At 36.6% G+C, this 20,555-nt stretch overlaps 1 protein-coding gene across 2 annotated transcripts in view; it reads right to left on the bottom strand.

Moving 5' to 3' along the window:
• Positions 1-19,633, bottom strand: part of LOC131435538 (purine nucleoside phosphorylase) — a 30,381-nt gene extending 10,748 nt beyond the window's left edge. Inside the window, exon 1 of one of the 2 annotated variants that reach the window (XM_058603545.1) lies at positions 19,399-19,633. In XM_058603545.1, the coding sequence (XP_058459528.1) occupies positions 19,399-19,439 (41 nt within the window). In that variant the 5' untranslated portion in view covers positions 19,440-19,633. Of the gene's footprint in view, positions 1-5,587; positions 6,159-19,398 lie in introns of those variants that run through there. The other variant, XM_058603544.1, reaches the window with a different exon arrangement.
• Between the last annotated feature and the right edge of the window lie 922 nt (positions 19,634-20,555).

Raw genomic sequence — 20,555 nt, 5'->3', positions numbered from 1 at the left:
ACGTATTAGCAAATGTCATAAATGGGTTGATACATTTGCGTTCGTTGGCATGTCAACTGACGGGGTCCTTCCTGATTACTCAATTCATGGCTTGATGCGGTTGTTGGGCAACCCGAAAAGTACCTACACACGGATACGTTAGTCCAATTTATATTACCGGATGTATCATTCACAATTGAAAATAATTCGTGTTCAACGTTTTGCGTCTGCTTCGTCTGTTGTACGACATCTTTGGAATGGGTCTATGGGCTGAGTAGTTCCAAGGATTGGTGTGCAGGTTCAAGTACAGCTTCTGTGGCGAGGCTTGTATCACAGACTAACAGACATGACAGTATGAGTAAATTCTTATAAAAAATAATTTTTCGTGATGCACTAGCTCCACCTATATTGTACTGCGCGAACTATACATTATCTGTACACCCCTTGTGTTATGTAAAAGTTTTTTTACTAGTTGGTTTCCCCTCGTTTGTCAACACCGATCAGCTGCTTGCAGGGATGCCTGATTTCATCAAAATATTTGAAAATGAATCGTCACAATAAATTATTGGATTACGTTGATAATATATTTAACTTTTTCGCGATGTTGGAAGGTAACCATTTATTTGACTCAACGTTGTTCATCTAGACTATTTTTTATTGTGTGTGTAGTTTTCACCAGAAATTAAGTGGCGGCAGACCAGAAGCAAGTAAATATTGTAACAAAACGGGTTCGATTTTGTCTTGCGTTGGAGGATGAGAAATAGGCACAATTATGTATATAGTTTTGGCAATATGTATTAAATCTGTATCCTACATGAAATTCGCATGGAGGTAAACAAATCAACACATTACAGGTAATTCTGTATGAATGGCAACTCGGTTGGTAAAAGAAAAAAATAAACAGACAGGATGTTTTTGGTAGGGTAACGTGGCGCCATCATGACACATGTGAGTACTGTCCCAAATAAAGGAATATTCGAAATGATCGTTAAAATGATTGAAGAATCTAATTTCAGTGTCCTGTCTGTTAGTCTGTGCTTGTATCACGATGCTTCATGAAAGAACAAAACAACAAACGCACAATGTGAAGGCTTTGCTTGTCATTACGTTTCCGCTTGAGAAAATTGAAGCTATCCCAGGGTAGTTTCATCAAACAAACACTTTTCACGAAACTGTGTTGGGTTCGCGCTTAGCAACGGGGGTGTAAGTAAACCCGATTTAAGAATCAGATTCGAAACTGACTCTATTTTCAGATCAATGACGTTGAAACTAGGTTCGAAAAAGGCTTCAATCAATTGGGAAACTGCAGCCATCTGACACCGGTATGTGAGCACCAGCCATTTGAAAGTATACCGATTACGTTGAGCCCCTCGTATTTCGAGCCCCAAACACTGCGATGTTTTGATACTCATCGCTACTCTCAAATTGTGAAAATTATCTCCAATTAATGTCCCAAAACACTGTCTGCTGTATTTTTTGTCAACCGACAAGTTATTGTGAGAGAGTCGACACAAAATTCATTAATTTTCGTGCACTAAACAAGGTAAACGCGTTAAACAAATGCATTACTGTTTGTTTGTTTACGTTGCAATCAGTTGATTTTGAAGTTCCGATTTCGATCTCATCAAGATGGCGTCGTGACAGGGGGCCGGGGGTTTGGCATCAAACGAAAACGACATAAATAACAAAGCTCTGGACTGGCAGATAGGCTTGCTTTGTTAATTTTTCGTACTCACCGTGTGTACACGAGACTAGGAAACTAGGTGATTTTTAGTATTTTCTATTAGATTTGTGTTCAATAATTTAAATTTAGTTGAAGGGGGTTGAAACAGTTTTATTTAGACCCATACAAAATACACTAAAAGGTAATCGATTTTTACTATCGATTATTTTTTAAAAGTTGTTCCTAATAATATTCAAACGTCTCATAAATCACATCGAACCAAAATTTACATTTTGCATATGACATTTTATTTCAAGCTCTAGTCTCATCGCTATTCGAAAAATCTTACCCGCTTCTTCTTCTGTGATTGTTCAAATTGAAGACGCCATGTGGCACCACTTAGCACAAAGGGTGCTAAGAGGAGGGTTTTTGAGATGCCAAATCTTCTATCATCTACGGCAGTGTGAAACTCGGTGGACATCCATTTCCCATATATCTAATGTAATGAGTTCCAGAATTTTTAAGTCATTTCGATAGTTCAGAGAAAAACGATTGGAAGAGAAGAGTTCGTAGTTTAGCTGAACCATGACCCGATACACACTGCTAAAAAAAACCAAGTCTTTACTGAAGTTTGCCGAGCTACTTAGAATTTCAGTGAATACATCCAGCAAAAACTGTCGTTTCATCAACTTACAAATGTCAAAATTTCACTGAAAACATCATTAGCTAAGACTGGGGCTATGTTTCTAAAACAAAGTACGAAAGTTTATGTCTAGTTTAGGATTTGACTTGTTTTTACATGGCCATGTAAAGAAAAACGCCATTGAAATTGGTTTTTTTTACGTATAACCCTGTAATTCCGGAACCGGAAGACAATAGAATTCAATAGCGTTCAATGGAAAAGAATGACCTTTCATTACAATCAAAGTTTGACAAAATCGGTTCAGCCATCCCAGAGATAATTATTTGTCACATGCAACCCCATTTTTCAGTAGAGATTAGTGATCAGTTTTCACTATATGAGAAATGAAATAGGAATATACAGAAAAAAAACTACTTTTACCTACCGAACGCTGTAATGATACCATTGATTCTTATCACTGTCAATATTCGAAAATGGAGCTCCGAACGGGTTTGGCTGTAGTAAGTTTAGAGGAGACCTGGGCAACATCGGACACCGTACCAAAGATAAATAATAAAGACATGCATGTGCTTACGAATATTTAAAAAAATCTGGTTCGTTCCCGGTACTTTCTAAAATGACCGCACTCACCACTTGGTGGAGCGCGAGATTAATTGCATTGTTCTTATTTCAACCAAAGTGTGCCATAAAATCTCAATATATACAAATGAGCTAACGAATCGAAAGGGTTCTCACGGTTTGATATTTGCATTATGAATATGATGATGGGAACTCAGCAGTGCAACCAATTTATCACCATTGGTGCCAGTTTCACGGAGGACCGTAGATGTGTGCCAAAAAAAGATCGTGACTGTCATGTCTGGAAGTTCGTTTGTGACGAAACCAAACTAACGGCTTCAGGGAGAATTAGTAGAGTCTCATTCTTTCACAGATATATTGAGAATCTATGACGTTTGGCTATAAAGAGTGTTCAAAACAAATATAAATAATTCGTATTTGATTCAAAATATGATAAACCGAGATAATTACACCCCAGAACCTCATCGGATTACAAAACTACTACAGATTCGAGCACCAACAGGTAAAATCAGTGAGAATCGTTTTCTGCCTTTATCGATCCTCAAAGCTCTGGTTGAATATCGACACTGGATAATATTCGGTTTTCACTAACAACCGCAAATGACTGAAAGGACAAATGAGAGAAAGAATACAATTTTGAAACTACTGTTCCGCTTTTGTCGTTGACTGGACATGGATCTCGTTCTCATAATTTGCAAGCGTAACTGAGAGTGACATTTGTTTCTTGTCATTTTCGTCTATTTTGAGTCAATGAAATTAGCCCTGCTCTAAACAACACTTTAATTTTTTTCACACTCATCACCTTGTAATACCGAAGTCGGAAGTGGGAAAAAGATTAACACACACGTATGGGATCTCAACATCTTTCATAAGAATCTATGTTTCGGATATTTTTGAAAATCAGTTCAACCATCTCTGATAAGTTAAAAATTTAAGCAGCTAAGAGCATAGTTTCGACGAATTTTTACGTACTTTGCATCGTTATATTAAACAACGGTTGAAAATATTCAACACTTATCACTACATGAAACTGGAACCGAAAGTTGGATCCGGATTTAGCAGCCATCTATGGTACTGAGAGACCTTTCATTTGAATGAAAGTTTATGAAAATCGACTCAACCATCTCCTGAGAAATAAAAATGAGTTCCATTTCACAGTTTTTGGTCACTGTTTTCAGTAAACTTAAAAAAATACTGTTTTCAAACAAATTTTTCCTCTTTACTTGGTCAGACCCTAAGACCTATCATTTTAATCTAAATCTGTGAAAATCGGTTAGGCCTTCTTTGAGAAAATCAAGTGCACATAGTTTCATTTTTTTTGTTCGCATATCACTGTAATTGAGGAGCCATAAGTAATATTCGAATAAAGGGCAGAAATTTTGTATGAAAAGGGTAACTTTTTTTTTGCTGGAATCTTTTTGGCAACAACGCTGTTTTCGAAAGATCATGCGTGAATTGTATATTGTACCATTATGAAACTTGTTCAATTTGGTCTATAATTTTATAATGAATCGATTTCGAACGAACGAACGAACGAAAAATGGTGTTCAGCGACGAAGCTTATTGCCGGTAGAATGGATACGTCAACAAGCAAAATTGTCACATCAAGAGTAAAGACCAGCCAGAAGCATTGGAATAGCTACCAATGCATCCCAAAAAAGTCACTGTTTGTTGTGGATTATGTGTCGGTGGCAGCATCGGGCAGCACTTCTTCGAAGGCGACGATGGGTGGAACGTTACTGTGAATGGTGGCGCTCACAAGTATACCATCACACGGTAGCGCTTACCGTGTGATGGTATACGATTTTTTTTTGTCCAAAACGGAAGAATTGAACTTGTCTAAAATGTTATTTCAACAAGACGGTGAACATCTGATATGACACGCGAAACAATGACCAAATTGAGAGCAGCCTTCGGTGAACAGTTTATCTCATGTTTTAGGCTCGTCATTTGGTCGCCTAGCATTTAACGCCTTTGGTTTATTTCTCGTGGAGCCATGTTAGGAATCATGTCTAAAAGGATAAACTAATAACAATTGACTGAGTGAAACGGTATATAGTACTCGGGCCAAAACTACCACTATGATACGTGGGCCAAGCTAACTTTTATCTGAATCAAATCAATGAGAGAAATTTAAAAAAAAACATTAGATGTTACAATTACCGACCGACACAAAATATGTACGAACTTGTCTGAATAACAGACAGAATTGAGTTTTTTATACATGCTCCAAGTGGACTATTTCGCAAGTTTTATTTTCGCGATTTCAATCATCTATCAGTTTCAATCTGCTTCTCGTTGGGTATTGTTATAAAAGTTAAACTAAATTAAGGATAATTAAGGACCTTGTCTAACTTCACACAAAAGACACAAATTTGATTTAGTCGATTAGATTCCTTCCGGAGTTTTTGTCAGTAAATAGTCATTATCGGCATAGCTTTGTATAAGCGTATTTTTATCCGATTTTTGTTCAATACGTTAGAGTGAACCAGCTTTTTTGTATGTTCATATAAAATCAAACACATCATGCAATTGAAGCTCGTTTTTGATACCACATTACGGAAAGACCATAAATATAAGCTGACGTAATTTCCACTCGGTTGTTGTACATTCTTGACAACAAGACAATAATCCTTGTCTCTTATCAAGCAATTGCAACGAAGAGCTGACGGAATTGACGAGTAGCCAATTATTTCTCGTCGTCGGCACATAGTAATTCTTACCCCGAGGACTCCTTGGCACTGTAGAAAACGCCAGCAATCTTCTCATTCTCGTTGATTCCGTTCGTCATAGCGGTTCCATTGGAATTCACTCCGTTTCCGTTGAGGCAGATCTTGTCACTCATTGCGGCAACCTGTTCGTGTACGTGCGATGAGCCACGGAAAGAACTCAAATTTAAATGATAACAGTGCAATTTCGATGCACGCGCGATGCACAGAATTTCTGCCGAGCTATGCGCTATTACGCAAGGCACGCCTGTTATTATTTTAATGATTGATTGACAAATGCAGTTCAAGTGTAAACTGAGGCTTGATATGCAAACGCTTCCTTGCGTGAGGCCTTAATCTTTGTAGTACACGTTTTGTTTATAAATAAAGTCACAATCACTGTTTGTAGAGGTATCTACTACCGCAAAGGTGTGCGATTATTCACAAAACGGATCACCAAACTAAATGTATTCTGTATTGCTATTATCAGTAGTGAGTAATTCGAATCAAAAAAAAGTATAAGAGATTCAACCGAAATCGACCACTCGCCGCGGACCGTTGATTAGGACTGAACCGAATCTGTTGACTTGAAGTGGTTTGTATTTGAGCTCCGGGTTCTCTGCCGGGACCGTCACCAGCGGGAAGGTGGTTGATCGGTCAGTTCATTCGCGCGTTCATTACTTCCTTTCGGTGTCACAGCGGTAGCGGCGGTATTTTGATTGAACTTGATCTTATGTTGAGTTTACCATGCTCCCTAGCAACCGATGAGTGCCCCAAGCAACCACCGATAGAGAGTGGTGTTGTGATAAGGATTCATGCTCATGCTACATGGTGTTTTGTAGTGCGTTCGATCACTACAAACCATGCCTAATTACGTGAATTTGATTTTTTTAATAATACATTATACTTGAACATTGCGTCGCAAAGTTAGATGCGCTGATTTGATTTATCCTATTTTGTCGTGAATACGACTTACTTTACTATGGGGTGCCTTTTCAAAGTTTACCCTCTGAGAGAGTGATAAGTTTTTGATCGTGAATATCTCTTGTTGTATCTAACGAATCAACAATAATTTTTGCTATATGCCATCGGAAATATGATCACAATTTTAATATTCAGTTGTGTGACATAGTCTCAAATAATTCAAAATTAAACTTTTCTGAAATGTTTGGTATAAACGAGTATCAAAGAGGATAATTCATAAGGCGCGTTTGCCTTTCTCGTATTTTTAAAGCTCATAGCTCAGTGATCTGTGAAAGGATTCATATAATCTAACTACCAATAGAATCGAAATTTTTCAACTTAAGCGTGTATAGAAAAAGCATTGAAGTATTTCAGTAGTACACTATTGAAAAACCTGTCTCATTTGACCCATGTCAACATCAGCCAATCAGAAAGCGTTCTGAGGAAGAGAACAAATTATCTGCTGCTGTACAACAAATCGTCCGAGAAAATGTTCCGAACAGTGTTTAATATCGTAGTGAGTTCCACAATTTGGTCCTTCTGAAAGGCAGGAATGAATCCCGTACAGCATCCGGATAGTTTCTTTCAATGAAATGCAAATCCGAAATGAAATAATCGAAATAAATATTCTGTATGCGGCTATTTTATAGCCGTTAGGACCGCCTATTAGTGAAAAAGCTACAGACGAAATCACGCAAAAAGAAAGCTCTCAAAAAAAATTGGATCAGTTTTGATTCTATCGCCACTGCGAGCAGATGTATTTTGTGTCGTTTGCATAGCTAACAGTTCGGCTGAAAAGTTCGTATCGTTCAATAGAAACACACATTTTTTTGCCAAAATTCGTTTTTATTATTCAACATAATTGCCATCAGAGGCGATACAGCGATTATAGCGATCTTCCAACTTTTCGATACGATTTTTGTAGTACGATTTGTCTTTTGCCTCAAAATAGGCCTCAGTTTCGGCGATTACCTCTTCATTGCTTCTAAATTTTTTACCAGCGAGCATTCTCTTAAGGTCTGAGAACAGGAAAAAGTCACTGGGGGCCAAATCTGGAGAATACGGTGGATGATTCATCGACTTGTGACACGATGCATTGTCTTGATGAAACAAAACTTTTTTCTTCTTCAAATGAGGCCGTTTTTTAGAAAATTTCGTCCTTCAAACGCTCTAATAACGCTATATAATAGTCACTGTTGATGGTTTTCCCCTTTTCAAGGTAGTCGATGAAAATTATACCATGCGAATCCCAAAATACAGACGCCACAACCTTACCGGCCGATTGTTAAGTCTTTCCACGCTTTGGGTTCGGTTCATCGCGTGCAGTCCACTCAGCTGACTGTCGATTGGACTCTGGAGTGAAGTGATGGAGCCATGTTTCGTCCATTGTTATATATCGACGAAAAAAATCGGTTTTATTTCGATATAACAGCTCCAAACACTGCTCAGAATCATCAATTCGTTGTTGTTTTTGATCGATTGTGAGCTCACGCGGCACCCATTTTGCACAAAGCTTTCTCATATCCAAATATTCGTGAATAATATGTCCAACACGTTCCTTTGATATCTTTAGGGTGTCAGCTATCTCGATCAACTTCACTTTACGGTCATTGAAAATCATTTTGTGGATTTTTTTCACGTTTTCATCGGTAACAGCCTCTTTTGGACGTCCACTGCGTTCATCGTCTTCGGTGCTCATATGACCAGTACGAAATTTTGCAAACCACTTACGAATTGTTGCTTCGCCCGGTGCAGAGTCTGGATAACACTCATCAAGCCTTTTTTTGGTATCGGCGGCACTTTTTTTCATCAAAAAGTAGTGTTTCATCAACACACGAAATTCCTTTTTTTCCATTTTTTTTCACAATAACAAAAGTAGCTTCATTCAAAATGCAATATCTCACAAACTAATAATCAGACAGCTGTCAAATTTATACACGTATCTTTTGAAGGTTGGTACTAACTGAAAATGGTATGGATTTAATTCTAGTGGCGCCCTCTCATAGAAACGATACGAACTTTTCAGCCGATCTGTTAGTTTCGCTTTCGGCAAGAGCGATTACGTCACAGCTGCCAGTTGTTTGCATTGGAGAAAAATATTCGGAAGTGTTAAGGAACATGTCAGTTGTTTTCGTATTCACGACATCCAGTTATGTCTCTGACATTACCAACCCGCCTTTTTACCTTTTTTTATATATATAAAAAATAGGTATACAATTCGCTCAAACTTTCGAAAAATTTTCCGAGGCCCGGAGGGCCGAATGACATAGACCAATCGATTCAGCTCGACGAACTGAGCAAATGTCTGTGTGTGTGTGTGTGTATGTGTGTGTGTCTGTATGTGTGTTGTCAACTAAGATGTCGAGATCTCAGAGATGGCTGGACCGATTTTGATTAAACTAGTCGCAAATGAAAGGTCTCCCCGTCACCCAAAACGCTATTGAATGGTTTTGAGATCGGATGTTTACTTTTTGAGTTATTCGAAGTTTTATGTAAAAATTTTCAGTTTTTTGACAGTATCTGTCACAATTGACCTTGAAAACAGAATATGTTTTCAGACTTAGATTCCGCACGATAATACCTACCCAACAAGCCATAGATTGTTAAAATCCGTCCATTTTTAACGGAGATATCGAAATTTTTGTGTAAACGACTTTTCCCCCTATTCCAGCAGTAGGAGTTTTGAGCGCTGTATGACAAAGCAATGCTTGGGAGCAACGGAAAACACGATTTTCTATTCTGTTACATACAATTGTTTCTAAGTACCAAAAAGACTGTGTACAGCATCCTTTTTCATGACAATTTCCCTCGGACCGATTTTAGCACGGCTCGTTTTTGGCAACATAATCGTTCGAATATGACATGTATAAACCAGATGATGGCAGATTTTTTTTAATTATATTGTTTTAAACTACTTGCAGCAATAAATGCTGGAAGAACATAACATCCATATACCATTCGAATCAGTTCATCGAGATCAGCAAATGCGTGTGTGACAAATAATTTCACTCAATTTTCTCTGAAATTTTCTTTTCTACAAATTCAGATTCATACGAAAATTCGTATGCTCCCGAACAAAGTTCCTGAATTATGTTTGGTTCCGACCTCTGGTTCCGGAACTACAGGATGATATATGAAACGAAATCAAAATTGTGTAACTCATTCTTCTCGTAGATGGCTGAACCGATCTAAGATTCAAATGAAATCTAAGAATCATCTAAGATGCAAATGAAAAGTTTCAAGATTCTTTTAAACATCTTGCTCTTCAGTCAGATCCTACTTCCGGTTTCGGAGATACAGTGTGATTAGTATAAAAATGTCTATTCCACATAAATTAATCAGGTTTATCGGGTTAGCAGATTTGGATAGTCGATAAAAAAATTAACTTTTTTCAGTTTTAGTGGTATTCAGTTGTCGATTCAGAAAGCACCTAAAAATTTAATTCATGCTATGATTTCTCAAAGATGTCTTCACTGATTTTCAAATATTTTGAAACAAATGTAAACTATACAGCTATTCAGGTGAATTTATCTGACTTCGGCCATACCGATTTTAGAGTTCCGGTTCCAGTATAAAATCGTTTCTCAAAGCTCAATCGTTTTCTCAAAATAGCCTAATCAAATTTCAGAAACAAAAATTCAAATTAAATTAAACTTATATACAAAATTAATTAGTTTTATACATACATACAAAAATAATGAATTTTATCCAATTAAGCTTCAAAGTTGTACTCAAAACTGTAATTTATTCGTCATATGGCCATACGAATCGGTTTGGGTTATGCTGGTTCCTGAATACCGGCTCTGGAAGTACCTTAAATTACCGTAAACTCTAAAGTGGAACTTACATATCATGGCATGTTTAATCGATTATCACACTTCTAGATTTAAATTCGATTGTATTTACAGTTTCGACATTACAGAGTAATGAGTGATTACAATCTCAAATTGTCGCTTAAAACGACGGTCATTAAAATAATGTAATGAAAACACCGAAGAATATTCATGCAAAAAACACATGCGAATTGATAAAAAAAAAGGTATCATCTCACTGCTAGGTGGATTAATCACGTTTTTTTTCTTAACAACAAAGTTAACATTAGGTCAGTTTAAATTTTATAACAAGAATGTTTTCGCTGTCTATATGATGTTGCTTGGGAAACTCAAAGTGAAGTATTTATGAGAGCAAATTCAGCAGCATTTCGTTCAACAAACCCGGCAGACACAGGTCCATTTTTGATATGCGGAGTTGGAGCCCCGTTGGACTAGTTTTACTGCAGAAATTTTCCGAAGTTTTTTCCACTTATTCTTTTAAACTAACACTACATACTTGCACAATACTTCTACTTCACGTAGAATAACAACAAATTTTGTTTCTATATGAAGGTAACACCTTATCTTCACACCATTTTTGCAAGAGAAAAAACAACAACAAACCGTTCCAGCAAACTGAACGAATATTTCGTGTAGTATATCGTTCAACAAGCGCTCAACGATCAACAAAATAGAACCGCCTGCAGAGAGGGAAGTAAAACACTGCTGGGGCTGCCAGTTTTTCTTGTTATAAAATCAAGATTTATATTTTAAAACTGGCATAAATTATGCATGTAGAACAAGGACCAAAAATAAGCTCAAGATGGAATAGTCTGCGATTTCTTATGTATCATTTGAATAGGACCCCTCGATGAGCTCGGTTCACTGTCAGTTTCAGTATTTTGAAGTAAAACAACAAACGTCTGATCGCTAGATGCGCCGTAGCTATGACAATATTTGTTTATGTTTGGAAAAATATCAAATTACAGTATGAACGATATTGAATAATTTTGCCTTATATCCAGTGATTCTTGCAATAAGAAAGTAAAAACGTGCTTAATCCACCTATCAGTGAGATGATACCTTTTTTTATCAATCCGCATGTGTTTTTTTCATGAATATTCTTCGGTTTTCATGACATTATTTTAATGACCGTCGTTTTAAGCTGCAATTTGACATTTTAATCACTCATTACTCTATCTAAAAAGGTTACAATCGATTAAACTTTTCATGATATGTCGAAGTGAGTTCCACTTTAGAATTTACGATAATTTAAGGTACTTCCAGAGCCGGTATTCAGGAACCAGCATAAACCAAACCGATTCGTATGGCCATATGACGAATAAATTGCAATAGTTTTGAGTCCAACTTTCAAGCTTTTCGGGATTATCATCTTCTATATCGGTTTGAATTTTAAAAATTCATCCTCCTGTAATTCCAGAATCGGAAGTCAGCATTGAATAAAATTAATTAATTTTGTGTGGGACTATAAGTTTATTTTAATTTGAATTTCGATTTGGCTTTATTTGAGAAAACGATTGAGCTTTGAGAAACGATTCGATACTGGAGCCGGAATTCGAAAATCGGTGTAGCCGAAGTCAGAAAAAATCACCTGATTAGTTTACATTTGTTTCAATATGTTTAAAAATCAGTATAGACATCTTTGAGAAATCGTAGTACGAGTTAAATTGTTGGGTGCCTTCCGAATCGAAAACTGAATACCACTAAAACTGAAATAAGTTTATTTGGTTGTCGACTATTCAAATCAGCAAATCTTAGATGATTCTTAGATATCATTTGAATCTTAGATCGGTTCAGCCATCTACGAGGAAAATAAGTTACACAATTTTAATTTCGTTTCACATATCATCCTGTAGTTCCGGAACCAGAAGTCGGATTCAAACATAATTCAGGAACCTTGTTTAGGAGCATACGAATTTTCATATGAATCTGAGTTTGTAGAAAACGGTTGAGTCATCTTCGAAAATAAGGTAAAAAATTGAGTGAAATTATTTGTCACATACGCATTTGCTGATCTCGACGAACTGATTCAAATGGTATATGGGTGTTTCGTTCTTCCAGCATTTATTGCTGTAAGCAGTTCAAATCAATATAATTATGAAATTGTTCAGAATTCGGAATCTTTCCAATATGTCATATTCGAACGATTATGTTGCTAAAAACGAACCGTGCTAAAATTGGTCCGAGGCAAAATGTCATGAAAAATAATGCTGTTCACAGTCTTTTTGGTACTTAGAAACTATTGTATGTAACAGTATAAAAAATCGTGTTTTACGTAGCTCTCAAGCCTTTCTTTGCCATACAGCGCTCAGAACTTCTACTGCTGGAATAAGGGGAAAAGTCGCTTACACAAAAAATTCGATATCTCCGTTAAAAATGGACGGATTTTAACAATCTATGGCTTGTTGGATAGCTATTACCGTGCGGAATCTAAGTTTGAAAACATATTCTGTTTTCAAGGTCAATTGTGACAGATACTGTCAAAAAACTGAAAATTTTGACATAAAACTTCGTATAACTCAAAAAGTAAACATCCGATCTCAAAACCATTCAATAGCGTTCTGGGTGACGGGGAGACCTTTCATTTGCGACTAGTTTGATCAAAATCGGTCCAGCCATCTCTGAGATCTCGACCTCTTAGTTGACAACACACATACAGACACACACACACATACACACACACACACGGACATTTGCTCAGTTCGTCGAGCTGAATCGATTGGTATATGACATTCGGCCCTCCGGGCCTCGGAAAATTTTTCGAAAGTTTGAGCGAATTCTATACCTATTTTTTATATATATAAAAAAGGTAAAACTACTTAGAACCATTCTGTAACGTTTATTTAGTTTGTTATTGCCTCATCCCATGAAGCATTAAAGTCAGTTGTGGCAAGAAATCATTATGTGCTGAATGTAAATATATGTTTGATTCCTTCCTAACATGTATTGTTTCCATGGCATTTTGTCGGAACTAGTCGACACTTATTAACGGAGGGTCAATAAAATTACACTATTACTGAACCAACTGGTTCACGATTACTGACCCAACATTTTTCAATGAATCGTATGGGACATTGTAATCTTGAGTTTATCTTTGGTTTCTCATCCCATCCAATGTGATAAGGAGATATAGTTAGAGAGGCTCATCGTTCTTCCTAGAATGAATGAAACCTTTCTATATCGGTCTTAAAAGTTTCCATCAAATTTCGGGAACACGCCTTTTTGGTGTCACCTTTACAAAATCTCTAAATCTTTTCAGGGGTTTGGCACCTGCAAATCATTCGGCATGCTTTCAGGGGCGCAGAACGATTTGTCACGTTTCGTTTTGTGCTGTTTTCCCACCTTACCTACCACACAATTCCTTTCCACGTATTCCAGCAAAGTATTTAGCTCACACACCTTGACCAGCATCTTCTTTTCAGGATGAGAACAAATAAATGTATCTGATTTGGTCGTTATAGGAAGGTTTCGCGTTATGCATGAAAAAATAACGCACCGTTGTACAGGATAAAATTTCGCACAAAACGAAATCTTTAAATATATGCTCTGTCACATTTTTCTGTTCAGTCGACAAATGCCTTTATGCAAACCGGATGTGCGGAATATTCGGAAGTTTTGTCATCCATAGTCAACTGCTCGTTTTGCAGTGTAGCAGCGATTTCAGATTTACGGAAATATCCGTATGTGTATGGATTCGGATATTTTCTACGGATCCCTTTTTTTGGAAAAACAATCACGGCAAAAATTTTGTGCACCGTTCCCAAAATGAGTTTCGGTTTAAACAAAGGCAAATGATTTTGTTCAGCCCATAGATTTGTAGAATTTTCTCCCTCGTTGTACACTTCAACTTACGTGTATTTTGCTCCAATGCAAACAATCCTGCTGAAATTACCCTGGAACGATTTGTTTTAGTCTTGTTATGGCGTAGAGCCGCTTTGAGCTAGCTTTAAATTTTCAGCAGGAAATTTCAGCAGGATTCAGCAGCTGATTGTTTGCATTGGAGCAAAATACATCGGAAAGTGTACCACGAGAGAGAAAATTCTACAAATCTATGGGCTATAAATGTCTACAAAAGCGCCATATGAATTATTCAACTGTTGAAATATGCCAATTAGAAGTGAAATAATCAATTTCGTTAACACATTTGCAGTGCGTACGAGAAAAATGCATTGTGTGGATATTTAACTATTCATTACATCGGTATTAAATTAGAGTTAACTATACATATTCACACTAATCCAGTTATGTCTATTGCCATCTGATTCCATCAGATATAAATCTGTAAATTTATTCAAATGTATTTAGAAAAATTTTGATTTGGCACGGGATTTGCAGTTGCGTACGGAAAGCTTAACGCTCAATGAGACTTTAGACTCTATAAATTCGGCTACATGTCAAAATTATCCACTGATGCACAACAAAGAGACACGTACTGTTGAAATCTAAGATTCTTTTTTCATTCGCTTGACTTCGATCACTGTACAGTGTAAACAAAGAATCAAATTCGGTGACCATTCTGCTTCCTTGCGGATCGCGTGTGTATCGAACGTGAATGGTCCACTCCTAAACTGGAATCACCAAACAGGGCCCCTTGAACATATGTCCGTAATTTGAAAACCCAAACAAAAAAAAAACATCAATCGTAACTGCGAATCAAAACAATCTCGACCAGCACCTTTCAGAAGACAAAGCAAAACCCGTTTTCCATCAATCAGGTTTCCACAGGCTGAGACACCGGTTAATCAATCAAAACAACATACATATGAATGATTCAGTCTACTCTACTTCGGTTTTTTTTTTTTCATTCAGAAAGGTTGGAACGGTGTAGCAGTATAACTAATGAATCAATTAGGAAAACAAAATTTTGAGGTCGCATTCCTTTACAGCTATAAAATTATGCTTTAAACTTGTTTCAAAGCCGATTCGTACCCTACAGTAATATTGAATGACCAATGCAATGTTTCCAATCGTTGTAAAAATCCTTTCCGGCCTCGACATAAATCAGCGAGAATTGGTTTATGAGGGCAGGTACTGTTAATCTTCTATTACTCCGATCTTCCGACATTGCTCAATAGATGCAAAATAACTACAATAATCCGGTAGTGGCTTCCACTATAATATGACGACAATTGCTCAAAGTGTTCCGACGTCCTCGGTGTGGTACGTTGATAAAGTGATAGTTGGTGCTATTACAGATGAACTCGATCGCGCATCTTCCGTGCGTCACACACTCTCACTGAAGTTACATGGGCAGTGAAAAGATGGTTGAGTTCGCACCAGACCACTCTAGAGACTACTGGAAACACTTTCCTAGTCCGGCAAACCAGGGCTTGTTCAAACTGTTATCAACTTCCAACGGAATGATCGGATCGTGCGCTACGAACGCGATCCGAATGAAGAAGCAGTTTTGGGCAAGACTTCTTATTTTTATTACATCGAAATCTTGCAAACATCATTTTTACGATGTCGATTATTGTGGCATTTCTATTTTATGTTTTCAATTGGTTCGCAACAGAAGGAAGTTTTTGCGCCAACTCATCCAACGATCAAGTACGAGATTCGCTTCAGTCACTTCGCAACAAAGGTTCTGCGCACGCGGATGTTCTTAACAATGCTACTCATAAGCACGAATCAGGAAATATAGGCCCTGGTTCCAATAGGTAAAGCGATGTGGTGGATGTGATTATATTCACTTTTACTTACTTTACGTCCCAGTCTCAACCCATTGAAGGCAAACCGATTTAGAGAATGGCTACACACCACAGGGTTACTACCTTTCGAGAACCATTCCCATACAACAGAATTCGTAAAGCTGCGTAGCTTTTTTGACATTGCTAACGTTCAGTAAAGAGAAGCTCAACATCGAGTAGTCAATGATTTTTCATATACAATTCCTTAGGCCGTGCACCATTTCGCGAGTTGTTTTTACTTTCAGTTATAATTTGACAGTCGAGCAATTGTTTTGTCGTTGTCAAAAATAATCCAATAATTTCGAGTTAATAAAACTAAAGTGTTTACTCCAGTTTCCAGTGCATTTAACTGCATTTAACACGAACCATTTTGGTAAATATTGCTATAGACGTTTCGGAACTGGTAATGCGAAACCTACCCATTGTTGCATATATTTTTTAGCTTATGTAGCGATAGTAGAAAAATAGATAGACAAAGTGAAAATAAAAAAATGACCCCCTCGAAGACACTTACAATAACACGATGCGATGTCGGCGCATCTGATCAGAACATAAAAATATTGTTTTTCATGAGTTTACGAGCTAACTGACAACGCTTCAAAAACAAGCTTTGATATGGCTACGATTAGGAGCTCATACGAGAAACAGTACTCTTCCAATATATGAGCTAATTTGCATAGGTATTGCACCATGCTGTTATCAGTTACTGATTACGGTTGGTGTTTATGGAAGCTCATTTATACTTACAGGGACTCATGAATAGCAACACCGCTGAATAAAATGTTCAATTGTTCTGCTCACCTTATGTTTGATTGTTTTCACGTGACTTAATCGAATGATTCGTTACGGGAGTCGTGTTTTAGAACAGTGTTGAAAAACTTTGACTAAAAGGTCAAATGTCGTGGTGTTGATAAGGTGATTGTTTTTCTCGAATATAAACATTAATTCGAAAATATAACAAACTATAAATAACGAACAGCGTGTCAAAATATTGAGAGATGATGCTAGGAAAACTATCATCTTCAGCACGTTTATATATAACCGCTACACTAGTGTCGTTTTCATATGTGGACTTTGATCTGGGGCGATGATTTTTCGTTTTGGAAACTTACTTACATTTTTCGTACTTGTCATTCTAACTAATGATGCTCTAGTTTCATATGCAAGTATTTCAACTTTAAGTTGAAAAAAATATTCTACGAAAATTAGTCATTTCTGTTGCCTTTTCCGGACAAAACAGTTGAGGTCAACAAGTTAGGTAATTAAGATTGTTAACAGAACAATGACGATGATTAAAAGTACATTGCCATCATCTGTTTTAAAAAAAAATTAAAAAAAAGGGTAGCTCAGTATTGCGACCTCGTTCTCCACAATGAAGTGCGATGGGTTTCATGAGGTACGGTGTTGAAACGTTTTGTTATGTAAAAAAAGGTTTTTCAAATTTCATTTGATTTTAGTGTAAATAACATGAACTATCCTACTAAGTCCAATGCTTCAGCGCCTGAGAACCTTCTGAGTATGTTCTGTGACTATGGAAATGCTTAGGAGATGTTCCAAGATCCAAGAACTACTTGGAGTACTGTCCTTAGGAACTACAATGTGCCACAACAAGAACTGCAACGGCTAATACATTTTTTGTTTGTAGTTCAAACTTTTGAGCTACACATTGTTTACTTGTTTATTTTTAGCTGTTTCAGGTAGGTTCCCAGTCGTCCAAGAACTTCAGTGAAAACAGATATTAAGATCAATACGAGCATTCAGCAGACCGAGAACGATAAGTTCGTTGATGCACTTTGTTACACTGGTAGATCTTAAGGCCTAAACTCCAGGAAGTTTTCGGCTGGATCATCGGTTACTTTAGTAGACTTTTCCGATGAGGTTTTGAATGAATAAGTTCTTCTACAGATCTTATCACAGTATGTCAATTTTCTGTAAACAGTACTACGAGTACATACCGTACTTAATAGTTATATAAAAGCGATTATATACAATAAGAGAATTAAGACGAAACGTAAAGATAATGATACAATATTTGTTTTCCAGATAATTCTTGGATGCCCACGCTCTTATTTAGATTGTTTTGTAATTATATAAATTGAAATTTCCATCATCATACAAAAACCTTTTTTTACGCGATCATCGCGTAAATTAAATAAAAAATCGCCTTAATTCGAAGAAAACGCGTGAAAAAAGTCGGGTAAATTAAATTCGCGTAAATTAAGTTCGCGTAAATTGAGGTATTAGTGTACTTTAAAATAGTGTGTCGATTCCCCCGGTATGAAAAATTACCCACCTGAGTTTTACATGTTTCACCGGCCCTGCTCTACACAATATAACTACTCAAGAGTCAGATTTTAACCAAAAGTTAAAATTAATCACGAAATGGTTCACAGCCTTAGATGCTAAGCTCATAGTACTCCTGGAATATTCAACTTCGTAGTATTGTAATAACATTTTCCAAAAAGTCGAACCACCTCAATTTTATTTTTGTCATTCGCTCAAACTGTCATTTTTTCCGAAACATTCAGGATTACCCGAAAACTGTCTGCCATTCAGTACTGTAAATCGCAAGATAACCTCGCATTCCGTCAAATAACTGCTCCATAGATTCAAATATTCAAAGACGATAAAAAAATAAACGGCAAATCGTTTGTGTCTTTCACACTGCGGCTTATCAAATGCGCAATACAGATAAGTGGAGAGTCATAATGAGAATTTGGAAAATAATTCACTACTTTCTAAAATAGCAGCTATAAATGTTAAACGCTGAAGAAGATTACATGGTTATTATCTAACAATTTTCGCTTGGTAAATAACAATTTGGTATATTGCTGCGAGAAATTTAAAGTTCTTGTGACACAAGCAAACAAGAAAGAAATCGTAATTCAAAGTAATATGATTGTTTAATATGCCCATTGAAAGTTTAATATGTTTTTCTTCCAATACAATTCAAGTTTGCTTGAGATTGAGTCACAATGACAGTTTCAGGACGATTGTAGTTTTTTTTTTGTTGAGTTACAAACAAACTCAGGACGATTTTAAACACGGCAAGCATAAGTTGCGACGTATTATTTTTTATTACTTCGGGACTCACCGAAGTTGATAACGTTGGTCGACTTTGGTCACACATTTTCTTAATTATTAAAATAAAATACCAATGAAATAGAAAGGCAGCAACGAACTACATGATGAACTAGTCAAAATATTTGACCCGGAACACCTCACTTTCACGTTTACTTTATAGATTCTCTTCAGATAGCTGATATTAGTTCCTTCGAACTACCGGTGTAATTTGCACATATCCTAAGTAAAATCATGATTTCCTAAAAACAATACTCACATTCTTCCAAGATTCAATTTGCAGTCGTTGTAAGAAGTCATTGTGGTTTGTTTTACAAATATAAATTACACATAAAACTTTAATTAAAATAACAAATATACTAATTCTCGTACAAAATCGTTCCGTTGACAAAAATCAATCACTGTGTCAGATATCTTCAATGAAACTTTATACTGGTTTAGCTTAGTATAGTTTTTCGCAGGATGTGGCTTGTTTTTCGCCTGGTAGTTCAATACATATTGGCGCGCGCAGTCAAATCCATGCACTATTTATAATCAGAATAGTTTTGTTTTTACAAATCCACCAGGAATACACGCGATGGCAACAGTATAAATTTTCGTTGAGATGTAGACAGCTCCATGAAAAAAAAAAACAGTTTTGCTGGAAGATCTGCAATAACAATAACACATGTGATTACACGGCACTGCCGTATTGCATAGCACGCAGGCGCAAACACGGTTCACAGAGCTGAAGTCGGCGTACGTCATCCTGCGCCGACCATTGGCATTGAGGCACGGAGATATGTTTCAGTATTGACTAGGCAAACCTTATCAGATCAGCAGTTTATTACACATGGCTGTTATTGTTTTCATTAGTGACGCGTCTTCAGTTGTTTTCGCGAGCAGAACACTTCGGTTCCATTATAGGTCAATCTTGTTTACGAAACTAGTAAGACTCGATGCTTCCGTTAAAAAAATATCAGTTTCGTTAAACGAATCTGCACTGGTTAGTTTCCACGAGTTTGAGCGTATCAACACAGAAAATCAGTCTAGATTTTGAGCAGATAAAATTTAATGTTGGGAGGTACGATTCGACGGATTCGATGCGTTTTATCACCATTCAAACTGAAACCGAACATTCAAATTAAGTGTCCTCAATTCTAGTAAATTTAGAGTGTTTTACATGCATTTATAAACAACAAAACATTAAATTTTCAAACCTTGATTTATGTTTAATTCAATTTGAAATATGGTGCTAAGCTATTTTCTGTCATTAACTGTAGTGTGTATAGGAGTTTAATGGAGAGGCCCATTCAACTCGATTCATGAAACAATTACAGTAGGCATACGCATCGAACACGAAAAAAGTCCGTTAACTTTAGCGCGTTTTCATACACTGATAAAAATTTGCACGATCGATTCATATGTAAATAACAC

Source organism: Malaya genurostris, chromosome 3 (assembly GCF_030247185.1).
Source record: "Malaya genurostris strain Urasoe2022 chromosome 3, Malgen_1.1, whole genome shotgun sequence".
In the NCBI taxonomy this organism is placed as follows: domain Eukaryota; kingdom Metazoa; phylum Arthropoda; class Insecta; order Diptera; family Culicidae; genus Malaya; species Malaya genurostris.
This window is presented reverse-complemented; position numbering and strand designations above follow the sequence as displayed.